General features: G+C 44.1%; 1 protein-coding gene across 15 annotated transcripts in view; it reads right to left on the bottom strand.

The window, feature by feature from the left end:
* Positions 1-14,328, bottom strand: part of cdk11b (cyclin dependent kinase 11B) — a 58,352-nt gene that overhangs the window by 20,030 nt on the left and 23,994 nt on the right. For 12 of the 15 annotated variants that reach the window (XM_072477826.1, XM_072477823.1, XM_072477834.1 and 9 more), the window contains 5 exons: positions 12,023-12,167; positions 6,494-6,544; positions 6,283-6,392; positions 3,757-3,879; positions 133-228 (listed from right to left, as the gene is read on the bottom strand). In XM_072477826.1, coding sequence (XP_072333927.1) covers positions 133-228; positions 3,757-3,879; positions 6,283-6,392; positions 6,494-6,544; positions 12,023-12,167 — 525 coding nt within the window. The remainder of the gene's footprint in view (positions 1-132; positions 229-3,756; positions 3,880-6,282; positions 6,393-6,493; positions 6,545-12,022; positions 12,168-14,328) is intronic. The other 3 variants (XM_072477830.1, XM_072477832.1, XM_072477837.1) reach the window with 1 other exon arrangement.

Below are 14,328 nucleotides of genomic sequence, written 5' to 3'. Positions count from 1 at the left end.
GATGTTTTGTTCATGGTTATACCATGGGTGCAATGAGGTCTGGAGCCATGTGATTCAGGTAGAACCCTTTTATTAAAGTATTTACAACCTAATTGTACCTTAGTATTAGGAAGGCCAGAATATCGCTAATACCTGAGGAAGATTCACCAGATGTTGTCTTTCTTTCACTGTCACTTATGTCCTGCAAATCAGACAGTGGGTCTTTTTCTTCATACCTCTCCTCCATCACTGCACAGAAACACAAACAGAACAGAAAGATTTACAAAAGGAATTGCTAGTCGTATCATTCATTAGCTCACCACTGGAAAATGTCATCTCCCTTTTTGTTTCCTTTTCTCTGTCTCTCTTCTTGTCACTATTGATTTCTAACCATCCTTTTTCTCTTCACTACATTGCCCCTTGTTCTTCTGCTCACCACTATTTTCCAATTCCACCCCCCACGAGCCCGCCACTTTGAATTACTATCAGCTTCTTGAATTCATTTCAGTTGTTTTAGGCAAGTTGATGAATCCCAGGCAACTGTAATATGGGGGATCTTGATCTGTCTTAAGGAATCAGAGAGGAATGTCCCAGAAGATTGCCCCCTGAATTCAGTGTAGTGGTTAGCACTGTTGCTCCACAGTGCCTGGGACCCGGGTTTGATTTCCGGCTTGGGTCGCTGTCTGTGCGGAGTTTGCACGTTCTCCCCGTGTCTACGTGGGTTTCCTCCGGGTGCTCCGGTTTCCTCCCACAAGTCCCGAAAGACGTGCTGTTAGGTATTTTGGACATTCAGAATTCTCCCTCTGTACCGAACAGGTGCCAGAGTGTGGCGACTAGGGGATTTTCACAGTAACTTCATTGCATTGTTAATTTAAGCATACACTAATAAAGATTTTTATTATTTTACCGTTCCCTGGAATTAGTGTCGTTAGCGACGAATTAGAGGATATTGCAGAGCTCATTGAATGAAACAGGCTTGACAAGCCTTAATTTTCCCAACCTTTTCATGAGTTTATAACTGGATGCTGGATTGTTATATTCATAAAAATCAAGACTACATGGAACTCCGGTGTGTATAAAATATTAGCTTTAATAGCAGACGAGGAACGTGAAGTCATTTAAATTCTTATGGTGTAACTGGAATTGTTAATTTTAATAGGCAGAGGTGTACTTTGAATATTTATCAGCTGTGACTTTTCTTGTAAAGATGGCATGGAGCAGCCTTGTCATAATTTCACCCCATCTTGATCAAAGCTGGAGACTGGCTCCATTTTAAACTTTCCCATGTTCTACTTCTCAATTTATAATCGACATGATTGCACAAAACAAATCTTCCATCAGAAACAGATAAAATACTATTTAAAATATTCAAGTATGCATCAATGCTACACAGTGTGCGGTAGAAGCAAGATCCACAGCATGATTCAACAACTCAATGAGGAATACCCCACCAGTCTGTGTCACAGGTCTTTCAGGCTTCATTTCTGCTGTCAAGTCACTGTCATTGTGGTCAAGCCAGTACACCAGATTTGGACAGAATTATCCATATTGTTCAGGCAACATGGAGAATGGGTGGTTTGGATTTTCAGAATGATGAGGTCCCACACAATCAAGAGGTTAGTAAATAAAATCAAAGCGCATGGAATTGGAGGGAATATATGCAGGTTGAGCATCCCTTATTCAAAATGCTTGGTGCCGAGGGCATCTTGGATTCCGGAATTTTTCGAATTTTGGAATACGTCTATAGGTATGGTTGTGAAATGCTGCATAGCTAGCAGATCTCAGGTGAACACCATGGGCGGGATTCTCCCCTACCCGGCGGGGCGGGGGGGTTCCGGCGTAATGGAGTGGCGGGAACGACTCCGGCGTCGGGCCGCCCCAAAGGTGCGGAGGGCCAAGCCATCACCTTGAGGGGCTAGGCCCGCGCCGGAGTGGTTTCCGCTCCACCGGCTAGCGGGAAAGGCCTTTGGCGTCACGCCAGCCGGGGCCGTAAGGTCTTCGCCGGGCGACGCGGGTCGGCACATGCGTGGGCGCGTCAGCGGCTGCTGATGTCATCCCAGCGCATGCGCAGGGGAGGGGGTCTCTTCCGCCTCTGCCATAGTGAAGACCAAGGCGAAGGCGGAAGGAAAAGAGTGCCCCCATGGCACAAGCCCGCCCGCGGATCGGTGGGCCCCCATGGCAAGCCAGGCCACCATGGGGGCACCCCCCTGGGCCAGATCACCCCGCGCTCCCCCCCCCCCCCCCCCCCAGGACCCCGGAGCCTGCCCGCGCCTTGTCCCGCCGTTCAAAAGGTGGTTTAATCCACGCTGGCGGGATAGGCATTCCAGCAGCGGGACTTCGGCCCATCGCGGGCCCGAGAATCGTCGGGGGTGGGCCGGCCGGCGCGTTTCCCGCCCCCGCCGAACGGCGCGATTCCCGCCCCCACCTAATCTCTGGTGGCGGAGACTTCGGGACACGGTGGGGGCGGGATTCACGCCAGCGCCCGGCGATTCTCCAACCCGGCGGGGGGTCAGAGAATCCCGCCCCATGTCTTTTTTATACCAGAAACATGATTTCGGGGCTGAGAAAAAAGTGCGGATTTAAGAGCCTTTCGAATTTTGAATAAGGGATACTCAACCTGTTAGTATGAATTGAGAATTAGTTATCAGACAAGAGAGCAGAGAGTAGGAATAAATAGATCACGGGGAGGCAGTATTGTCACTGGTCTAGTGATCCAGAGACGCGGGGTAATTCTCTGGGAATCCGGTTTCGAATTCCACCATGGCAGATGGTGAAATTTCAATTCAATAAAAATCTGGAATTAAACGTCCAATGATGACCATGAAACCACTGTCGATTGTCGTAAAAAAAAACATCTGGTTCACTAATGTCCTTTAGGGAAGGAAATCTGCCCTCCTTAGCTGGTCTGGCCTATATGTGACTCCAGAACCACAGCAATGTGTTTGACTCTCAAATGCCCTCTGAAAGGGCCGAGCAAACCACTCAATTCAAGGGCAACAAATGCTGGCCCAGCCCAACGATGCCCACATCCCATCAACGATGGCAGGCTGTTAGTAGTGGAACACCACAAGGATCAGTGCTGGGACCACAGCGGTACACAATCTATATAAACAATTTGGATATGGGGACCATTCCCAACTTTGCTGAGTACACTAAACTAGGAAACTCAAGTTGTGATGAGGATTCAAGAAGGCTCCCAGGAGGCATGGACAGGTCAAGTGTGGTGGGTGGGATTGATCGACTGAATGGGTGTGTGTGTGCATGCACGCAAGGAGTGACTGTGTCTCTGGGAGTAACTGAGTGACCATGTCCGTGGGTGGGTGTGGGAACGAGTGATGGAGTGAGTGAGTGAGAGTCTGCCTTACGGCCAGTCTCACTTTTCTCACTCACTCTCACCGCCACACACCCTCACCCACATACACCAACCCTCTAACATTCTGGTCGTTTTTATTGCTTACTCTTATTTTTAAACTCAACAGTTCATTGCTCTGACATTGAGTTATGTTTGTTCAGCAATTTCCTTAAACCCTCAAAACTTTTCAAAATTCAGTATGTTGTTGTGCCAAATCTCACCTTTCTGAAATATGCTTATCGACCCGAATGAGAAAAACATCGAAATGTGGCCCTTGAGCAAAAATGTTGGACAGGCCTGACCTAATTGAATGGCAAAGCAGGTTAAGACAGACTTAATGTCCTACTCTTGGTCCTATGTTCCTATGTAAAACGTGTCATTTGAGATTTATCCTCAGTGTTAAATTAATCATTTGATGACCATACCAATTTTTCTTCCAACCCCAACTTCAATCCTCTCTGTGTGGCACCACATTGGGCTATGACTTCTGTGGTGTGGTTTTAACTTTTCACCGTATCCCACCTTCGATCCTCTGTGGTGCATCATGGCTGAAGGAACAGGAAAAAAAGTCAAATCCAATTCAACAAAATGGCCAAGCATTAAAACAGTTAAAAGGCTACATTTCAGAAAAGGGCAGCTTTAAATGCTATGCGTGTCACTGCACACTCTTCCACGGTGTTAAGTGGCAGCTGCATCCTGTGTTTTGTCTAGGTCTTAACCCCATATTCTACAGCAGTTGCAGCTGGAAGATGGATGAACAGTTCTTATTTCTTGATCGATAAAGACGCAGTTGGAATGTTAAACCAGATCAAACATGTTACATTCTAAGTTTTAAACCGCTCAAACTGAACAATGCATCAATCACTACTGAATCATTGACAAACTCTTTTTCCCCCAAAAAAAGTTTAGAGTACCCAATTATTTTTTTCCAATTAAGGGGCAATTTAGCGTGGCCAATCCACCTACCTTGCACATCTTTGGGTTATGGGGGTGAAACCCACGCTGACACGGGGAGAATGTACAAACTCCACACGGACAGTGACCCAGGGCGGCCGGGATTCGAACCCGGGTCCTCAGTGCCGCACTTCCAGTGCTAACCACTACGTCACATGCCACCCCCATTGAGAAACACTTTTGGTGAAATAAAAGATCCTTAATTTCTGTCTGCATTTCACAGTGAATACCTGCTGGGTTTCACAACGGTTTCTCAGCTACATAGTCCCCAACTTGTCCATGGTCACCTGTCCCATAGCACTCATGTTGCAGCAGTACAGAAAAACATGCCCAAGTAGTGACCCGGGTTCAAATCCCACCACGGCAACTGGTGGAATTCAGATTTAGTTAATAAATCCGGAATATAAAGCAGTCTCAGTAATGGCGGCCATGACAGCTGTCAACGACTTGTAAAAACCCATCTGGTTCACTAACATCCTTTAGGGACGGAAATCTGCCGTCCTTACCCGGCCTGGCCTACACGTAACTCCAGACGCACAACAGTGTCCAAAATTGCCCTTAGTGTTGGGTGGGGTTGCTGGGTTGTGGGGATAGGGTGGAGGTGTTGACTTTGGGTAGGGTGCTCTTTCCAGGAGCCGGTGCAGGCTCGATGGGCCGAATGGCCTCCTTCTGCACTGTAAATTCTATGATAATCTATGATTAATCTAGGACAAAGGTTCGGCACAACATCGCGGGCCGAAGGGCCTGTTCTGTGCTGTATTTTTCTATGTTCTAAATGCAGTTGACTCGTACAGCCCACTGAAGTGGCCAAGCAAACCTCTCAGTTCAAGGGAAATTAGGGATGGGCAATAAATGCTGGCCCAGCCAGCGAAGCCCACATCCCAGTCTCAAATCAGAACACTCATTCAAAATCAAACTTTTGCATACAGCATCCTAATGTAAAAATCCTGGTGGTGGTTGCAGTAATCCAGCCTGAAGGTCAGAGATACATCCCTAAGGGCTTCTATGGCAGTGAACTGGGAGTGGGCAGGCGACGTTTTGGAGTCACAAGTATTTGGGATTTGAGAAGAATGTGAAGGCTGGCACACTGAACAGTCTGGAGTATAATTATTCTGCTTTTTTAATACCTCGTCATATTGTCCAAACCTTTCCTTCGAGGGGCAACATTTAAATTATTTTCTCACTCAAAGGGACAATGAGCAAATTTTGGAAAGGTAAAGTTGGCACAGTATTAAACATGAATTTCAATGAGGTCGGAGGACAAGAAAGAGCCTCCTGAGAAAAAATAAGTCAGGGCAATAAATTGATAACTTAAAAAAAAGTAGTTTATAAAGATGACTGTTTGCAAGAGGGTCAAATTGTGTTTCTCCGGCTCACTACCAGGTTCAGGGTGTTTACTCAACTCCCCTCACCCACTGTGTGAGCTGGTGTGAATATGTTGGTGTGTGGGGGTGAGAATGAGTGAGAGCCTTGAGACTGCGTGTGAGTCAGGCACTCGCTCACCACAACTGCAGCCACTTACACTCCCTCCCTACACCCACCACCTCCCCGCCCCCTGCTGTCACTCCACTGCTCACCAGTAGCCACTCTCACCTACCCACACCAGCAAACACTCGATGCTCGGCAGTGTCTGCCCCCCCTCCAGAAACTTTCCCTCCCCAACAGATTCACTGATGCTGTCGTGCCATTTCTTCAGCCTCAGATTGAAGGAAGCTGCTCCTCCAGTCAGAGACTGGTTCTCTACCATATTTGCTGCTGAAAGGCTCAGCAAGCACGAGAGAAATGGCATGTGTTTGGAGGAACAGGAACTTGCAGAATCTTCAAGTTTCACGGGCTGTCTGGGCAACAGGTTGGACAAGCCTGATAAATATGGTTTAGGTAGTTATGTGTAGACAGAAGTATCTTTATTGGAATAAAATAACCGGTTTCTAAAAATTGACAGAACAAATTGTACGTTGGATTTGAAAAATTATGGAATTCTTAAGCAGCATAAATACCTTCCCTCCTGATATCTCGTTCTTTACGCCTTTCCCGTTCTTGCATTTGTTCCCTCTCCCTCATTCTCCTCTCCCGTTCCCTCTGACGCTCGAGTTGTTCAAGACGGTCCCTGGAAGATTCACCACAAGGTTGTAAGTTTATAAAAAGCATTCAAAAAGAAAAGTCAACTGGTGTTTTCACATATCACATACAACAGCTCACGTCACTCACCAAGGACTGCCCTGCCCCACATTGCTTGTATCTATAAAAGGTTTCATGTGCCTATCAAAACAAAAACAAAACCCACTTGAATAACCCTACTGTAGAATCCAGGTAATTTTATTTCAATGGTTGGTTTGATACATTTTAGTTTTAGAAGACCAATGCTATGAGCTATGTTCTAGAAACTTAGTTTTACACTATTTGTATTGGATAGAAAGCTTAATTGCAGCACCAAGGTCTGGTATGTCATAAGATATACAGTTTGTTTCCCCTCTATTTTTAATGAGGGGTATGTCTGCTTTGCAGATGAATTTAATACAAAACGCTGCCATGATTTTTCAGGTTGTCCCAATGGGATTCCTTCACTCATAACCAGATAGTCTTTTGTCAACAATCAAGCTCCCTCATGCGGTCACACAAGACGATAGAAGCAGAAGTAGGCCGAACATCCCCTTGAGCCTGCTCCACCATTCAATTTGATCATGGCTGATCTTGGGTTTAACTCCATTTTCCTGTCCACTCCCCATATCCCTCAATTCTTCAAGTGATCAAAAATCTGCCCATCCCAGCCTCAACAAGTGAGCATCCACAATCCTCTAAGGTAGAGAATTCCTAAAAATTCACACTTGGTAATGTCACCTCCTCTCTGTCCCAAATGATCGGCCTCTTCTCCCGAGACCTCCCAAGCCCCCGTGTTTTAGATTCCCGGGCCGGCGGAAACAATCCCTCAGCGTCCACCCTGCAGAATTTTGTAGGTTTCAATGAGACCGCCTCTCATTCTTCTAAACTCCAGAGAATAAAGCCCAATGTACTCAGCCTCGAATCACAGGACAATCCACACACACAGGAATTTGAAATCTGAGCTTTTGGAGAAACCAGAACCAAACTGCAGGCAAGCAAAGAGCTGCTCGTAGCAAGTGGTACATCGATGTTAACAGAAAGGGAAATAAGGTGTGTGACATGCAATTGATTCACTCTCATGAACTTTGTGCATGTGGAAGTTGAATTTACCAGAGTCAGATGGAGAGAGAGCAGCCAAATTACTTAGAAAATATATATTTCATTTCATTTCAAATACTCCAATATCAATGCAATGAAATCTATTTATTGTTAAATAGCAAAAGATTAAAATTTGTCTTGGCTTCAATCAGTCTGGTTGACAAATGCAGATAATAAAAGGAATAGCTAAAATATTTGACAAGCAAAAATATAAATGCCATTTTCTGAAAAATGCACCTTCGCGACTACTTCAGCCATTCATTTCTTTTAAATTAGATTCATTAAACACAAATAACGATGAAAAGGTGACTCAATGGGCATAATGTTAAAAGCTCCCTCTAATGCTGGAACACTTGGTACAGGGTACTACTTGTCAATAAACTAATGACACGTAATTTTTAAAAAGCAATGGGGCTAGCATTGCTGCAATGGCTAGCATTGCTGCCTCATGGCACCAGGGATCCAGGTTCGATTCTGGCTCCAGGTCACTGTCCGTATGGAGTCTGCACATTCTCCAGTGTCTGCGTGGCTCTCACCCCCACAACCCAGGGTAGGGGAATTGGCCACGCTAAATCACCCCTTAATTTAAAATTGTACTTTCAAATGTGGAACTAGCAGCTAAGTCGACAATTTAAAAAAATGTTTTTAAAACAACGAAAGAATAAGGCTGAGTTTCATTCTGAAATATTACGAATACAAACACCCCACTCAACAAGACTTTAATTAATTGTATAATCAGATCTACAGTTTTGAATTGAATCCCAACATTCCTCACAGGGAGGGTTGTTTAAAAACAAAAACTGCAACATTAGCTTACACAAATTAGAACAAGCCCCTCCAGTCTGCACTGCCATTGAAAAAGATCCTGGCCGACCTGATTGTCGTCTGGACTTTTCATTCTGGCTCCCATAACCCTCAACTCACTTGGCAATCAAAAATCTAATTCAGTGTTGAATATATCCAATAACCCAGCCTCCATCACTCTCTAGGGGGAGAATTTCACAGAATAGCAATCCTCAAGGAAAACATTATCTCCATCTGAAATGGGAAACCCCTAATCTTTAATCTGTGTCCCAGTTCTACACTCCCCCACAGGGGGAAATATCCATCATGTCATGTCCCCTCAGGGTCTTGTATAGTTCAACATTCCTTTTCATTCTACTAAACGTCAACGTGTACAAGACCAACTGACTCAGCCCTTATAAAATAGTCCCTTCATCCCAGCAATTAGACAACTGCACTTTCTCTGACCTGCTTCTGATGTTATTATAACCTTTCTTAAGACCAAAACTGTACACAGTGAGACTGTGTCAGGAGTACTAAGGTACAGCTGTAGCAAAGTTTCCCTATTTTTATACTCAATCCACCTTACAATAAATGCCAACATTCCTTTTCCCTTCCTAGTCGTTTGCTGTGCCTGCATACTAACTTTTTGTGATTTATGCACCAGGACAGAGATCCCTCTGCACTGCAGGTTTCTGCAGTCTCTCTTCATTTTGATACTGGGTTTCCATCTCTCCTGCCAACGTGCGCAATTTCACATTTTCCCACATTGTAGTCCAACTGCCAAACTTTTGCCCAATCACTTAGCCTATCTATAGCCGTGCATTGACACTTCATGTCCTCTTGCAACTTCCTGTCTTAGCTGCATCATCAGAAAATTTAGCTACCATATATTCAGTCTCTTCATCTGTCATCGGGATCAATTGCAAATCGCTGAGGCCCCAGCACTGATCCCTCTGGCACTCCACCACTGAAGTTACAGCTTGCAAAGCCCCAAATTACCCATTCATTCTTATCCCTTTGACAGTCATCCAGACTCAAAACGTTTGCTCCCTTGTCTCTCTCCACAGATGCTGTCAGACCTGCTGCGATTGTCCAGTATTTTCTGTTTTTGTTTCAGATTCCAGCATCCACAGTAATTTATTATTCTTATCCCTACTCTCTCCTTCCTGTTAGCCACCCAATCCTCTATCAATGCTAATATGTTACCCCACTAAACCATAAGCTCTTATTTTATTCAGTTACGTTTAATGAGGCACCGTATTGAATGCCTTTTGGAAATTCAAGTACACATCTACAGGTTCCCCTTTATTCATGATGTTTGTTACTTCCTCAAAGAACTCAAATAAATTAGTCAAAAATGATTTCCCATTCACAAAACCACAGTGACTCTGCCAGATTGTTCTCTTCTTTTTCTTAAGTTCTCCGCCTGGCCACAACCTCCACCATTGGTAGGGCAAGAAGGTAGGTCCCAATCCCCTCCAGCCAGAACGGTGATTGAACCGCATGATGTTGGCATTAATCCGATTTAGACTACCCCCCACCCCCCAAAAAGGAGTTAAGAGTTGCTCTGGCAACTCTTACATACATGTTGTCGCCTGGAGCTATGAATAGTGGTGGTGCAGACTCCAACATTCTTTCAATCACATGGCTGACCAGGAACCTTTTCCACTCTTGCAGCCTGCCATTGGGATGTGTTGGAAGGATTTACAAGTCGATGCACAAACCTTTTGGCCACATTATGAACATGCCCTCCTTGGCCATCCTGGAATCGAACTTGACCCCAAAACATCTGGTTCAAAAGCACGGATGTTATCCCCTGCAACCACAAGATCTTCTATCCCGATTGTATATTGACTTTCTAAATGTCCTATTATCTCCTTAATAATGGACTCTTGCATTTTCCCTACAAACTTTCCTATTGTTTCCTGCTTTCGACCTCCTTCCTTTCTTGAATAGGGGTGTACATTTGCACTGGGACGTATCCAGAATCTAGGGCATTTTAGAAGATTACAACCAATGCTTCGATTTGTGAAGCCAATCAATGTCCCGCAGCCAATCAATGTCATGTTCATTGTTAAGCATCAAAACAGTTGGCAGGACACGAGTCAAGGAGCCTAACATATTATCTTTTATTAATCACTTTTCAATTTTGATTTATTTTAAATTTATAAAAAGTCTACATTTGAACACGTTACTGTGCACTGCTTACTGACTTTGTTGTTACATTGACACACAACGTGGCACCAATGTACTGTGTCAGAGCAGTGGGATGCAGATTCAGTCCTCTGCTTCACCGATACTCGAATCCCAGTAAAACTGATGCAGAAGGCAGTGAGCTAAGTGAAGGAGGAAGAGTTAACTGGGTGAGAAGCATCCAATATAAACTTGTGGCTAAAATGTTACTGGCCATTCAATTAGACACGAGATGCGTGGCTTGGGAGTAAAAACCCCAGCAATAGGTGAAATTAGAAATGGATAAAACATGTCTCAAGAGCAGACGCAGCCGTGTTCTACTATCCGATGATGGGGAATTTGTAAAAACTGATAATCAAGCAACAAGCTATGAGCAATTTTGAAAAGACGCTGGAAGAAACATCAATCCTGATGACGTTTCAACTCACTTAAAATATGTATTTTTGATAATTAATTTTGCAGTCACCAATGTAAGGGACGTCGTCACCAGTAAATGCAACATGTTCCAGTTTATATTCTAAAATCACAGCTTTTGCTCACCGGCAAGAGAAATAAACATCGAACTGAATGGCATCAGCAAAGGCCTGTTGCATTCTTGGACGGTTATTTGAGGAAATAAAGTTTAACATGGGATTAACTTTGGACTTCTGTACCAATAACTTTTTGAGTGCAATGAAAAAGAGTTTTATTTTAATTTTCCTCATTTTATGCCCAGGTTAAAGTGAGTTAGTCAACATAATTCAACCTAGGCACTGCGTGCATCTCATTAAACCACAATATTCACTCAAGGCAATAGATTTGAAAAAATCCATGTTAGAATACTTTATCTCAACTTCTGGAAGGAGCTAAACTATTGAATTTTAAGCTACAACAGAAAAGGATCATTGTGGGCTACAACCATCATCTCGGTTTCAGTTCCTGTTGATCTGCAATAGTATTATCCAAATGTGAAAGAGAGACGAGATTTTTATTGATCCTCATTAGAAAGGATCATTTTCAGCTTTGTTGCAACCCATTCATTCCTCTAATACTGCTGCACTGCAGTCTACATGGAAGTGATGTGTACATTAAATCCACATATAGATTATGTTTATGAACACTGCCCTTTAAGTATTCATATGAAAATTGGCTCTATTGATCACATGCTGTTTAACCATTACTATTCAAGTGTTTATAGTCTACCTCTCATTCCAAGTAGACTGGTATCAATTCAAGTAGGTTTTTTGCAACAGCAAAGTTTTGTCTAAAGGTTTGGTAACGGCACATTAGCAAATACCGTATGCTTAAAGTGTCACTCCAGATCACTTGGAAGCAACCAGTGTCATATACGGTATTATATGTTTTCTTTAAATCATTAGATATGCTTAAAAATTAAAACAGAGAAAACTGCGGAGCGCCCAAAATCCTCACAGCAAGATGGAAAATAGAGTAAACTTGATTTCTGATCTAATGCTTTATGGAAACATAATTAAGATTGTCATATTTGTATATATGGTACTTATATTTTTTTAACAGCTGTTTCACAGCTCATTAGCCCAACGGAAAATGCTGTTCCTTCACCTTTCTCTTCTGGAATGTTCTCTGGCAAGTTCTCTCCGTTTCTGTCTTTCCCGTTCTCTACGTGCCTTATCTTGCTCCTCTCGCTGACGTTTCCTTCGCTCATGCTCCCTCTCCTTATCTTTCTCCTTCCCTCTGATGTGTTTTCCTGTTTACAAACATTTGTATGTTATACCTCTCTTGCACCTTAATTAAACCCAAGAACAGTGATCAGCTGTAAATTAAAAGCCACAAACTGAATCATTAGTAGTTTCTCAATTTTCTGCTTCAGGAAACATGTTGTGTAGCAGACTCACCAGGTTTAATTGTTTTTATTTTTACGAACATTCAGACTCACCCACATTGCTTCATGCTATACGATATTCTATGACAGATGTAAAACAAGCGCAACAGACCGAAAGTCTAAAATTTTCAATTAGTAACAAATGTCCTCTGTGTTCACCTCATCTTTGTCTAGGGACAGGAGATGGCCATTCAATCTGTTTTCTCATTCCATTAGTTCATGGTCAATATGCTTGCTCTATACACCCATCTAGGTTCTATAATACTCTTGTCTAACAAAAATCTTATCAATCACAGTTTTGACATTTTCAATTGAACACCCACCTCGTCCCGCTTCAAAAGGTTTTGAGGAATTGTCCAGATTTCCAGGATGTTCGTAGTGGGGGACTCCATGATGGTAATGCCATTAAATGTCAAGGGCGATGGTTAGGTCTTCCCTTGTTGGCGATGGTCATTGCCAGCACTTGTGTGGTGAGAATGTTACTCGCCACTAGGTGAGGCGGTGGCATAGGGGTATTGTCGCTAGACTAGTAAACCAGAGACCCTGGATAATGATCCGGGGACCCGGGTTCGAATCCCATCATGGAATTTGAATTCAATAAAAATCTGGAAATAAAAGTCTAATGATGACCATGAAACCATTGTCGTTTGTCGGAAAAACCCATCTGGTTCACTAATGTCCTTTAAGGGAGGAAATCTGTCATCCTTACCTGTGACTCCAGACCCACAGCAATGTGGTTGACACTTAAATGCCCTCTGAAAACCACTCAGTTGGATTCAACCGCTACAAAACATGAAAAAAAAGAATGAAACTGGATGGACCACTCGGCATCGAACCAGGCATCGGAAACGACAACGGCAAGCCCAGCCATGCCGCCCTTGCAAAGTCCTTCTTACTAACATCTGGGGGCTTGTGCCAAAGTTGAGAGAGCTGTCTCACAGACTAGTTAAGCAACAGTCTGACAGTCATACTCACAAAATCATACCGTACAATGTCCCAGACACCACTAACACCATTTCAGGGTATGTCCTGTCTTACGGCAGGGCAGACCCAGCAGAGGTGGTGGGTGGCACAGTGGTATCGTCGGGATGGAGTTGCCCTTGGAGTCCTCAACATCGACTCTGCACCCCATGAAGTATCATGGCTTCAGGTTTAACATTGGCAAGGAAACCTCCTGCTGATTAACACGTACCGACCACCATCAGCTGATGAATCAATACTCCTCCATGTTGAACACCACTTGGAGGAAGCACTGATGGTGGCGAGGATGCAGAATATGTTCTGGGTGGAGGACTTCAATGTCCATCACTAAGAGTGGTACCACCACAGACCAAGCTGGCCGGGTCCTGTAGCTGCTAGACTGGGACTGCAGCAAGTGGGGAGGAACCAACATACTTGACCTCATCCTCACCAATCTGCCTGCTGCAGATGCATCTGTCCATGACAGTATTGGTAGAAGTGACCGCCGCACAGTCCTTGTGGCGACAAAGTCCCATCTTCACATTGAGGATACCCTCCATCGTGTTGTGTGGCACTACCACCGTGCTAAAGGGGATAGACTTCGAACAGATCTAGCAACTCAAGACTGGGCACCCATGAGGTGCTGTGGGCCATCAGCAGCAGCAGAATTGTTTTCAACCACAATCTGTAACCTCATGGCCCAGCATATCCCCCACTCTACCCTTACCAAGCTAGGGGATCAACCCTGGTTCAATGAAGAGTGCAGGAGAGCATGCCAGGAGCAGGCATCCCGAAAAATGAGGTGTCAACCTGGTGAAGCTACAACACAGGACTACTTGTGTGCCAAACAGCATCAGCAGCAAGTAATAGGCAAAGTTAAGCGATTCCACAATGAACGCACAGATCTAAGCTCTATAGTCCTGCCACATTCAGCTGTGAATGGTCACGGTATACAATTAAACATCCTACTGGAGGAGGCTCCACAAATATCCCCACCTCAATGATAAGGCTTAAGCATTTGCTACAATTTTCACACAGAAGTACCAATTAGACGATCTATCTCGGT

The sequence above is a fragment of the Scyliorhinus torazame genome, chromosome 16 (assembly GCF_047496885.1).
Source record: "Scyliorhinus torazame isolate Kashiwa2021f chromosome 16, sScyTor2.1, whole genome shotgun sequence".
NCBI classification, from domain to species: domain Eukaryota; kingdom Metazoa; phylum Chordata; class Chondrichthyes; order Carcharhiniformes; family Scyliorhinidae; genus Scyliorhinus; species Scyliorhinus torazame.
This window is presented reverse-complemented; position numbering and strand designations above follow the sequence as displayed.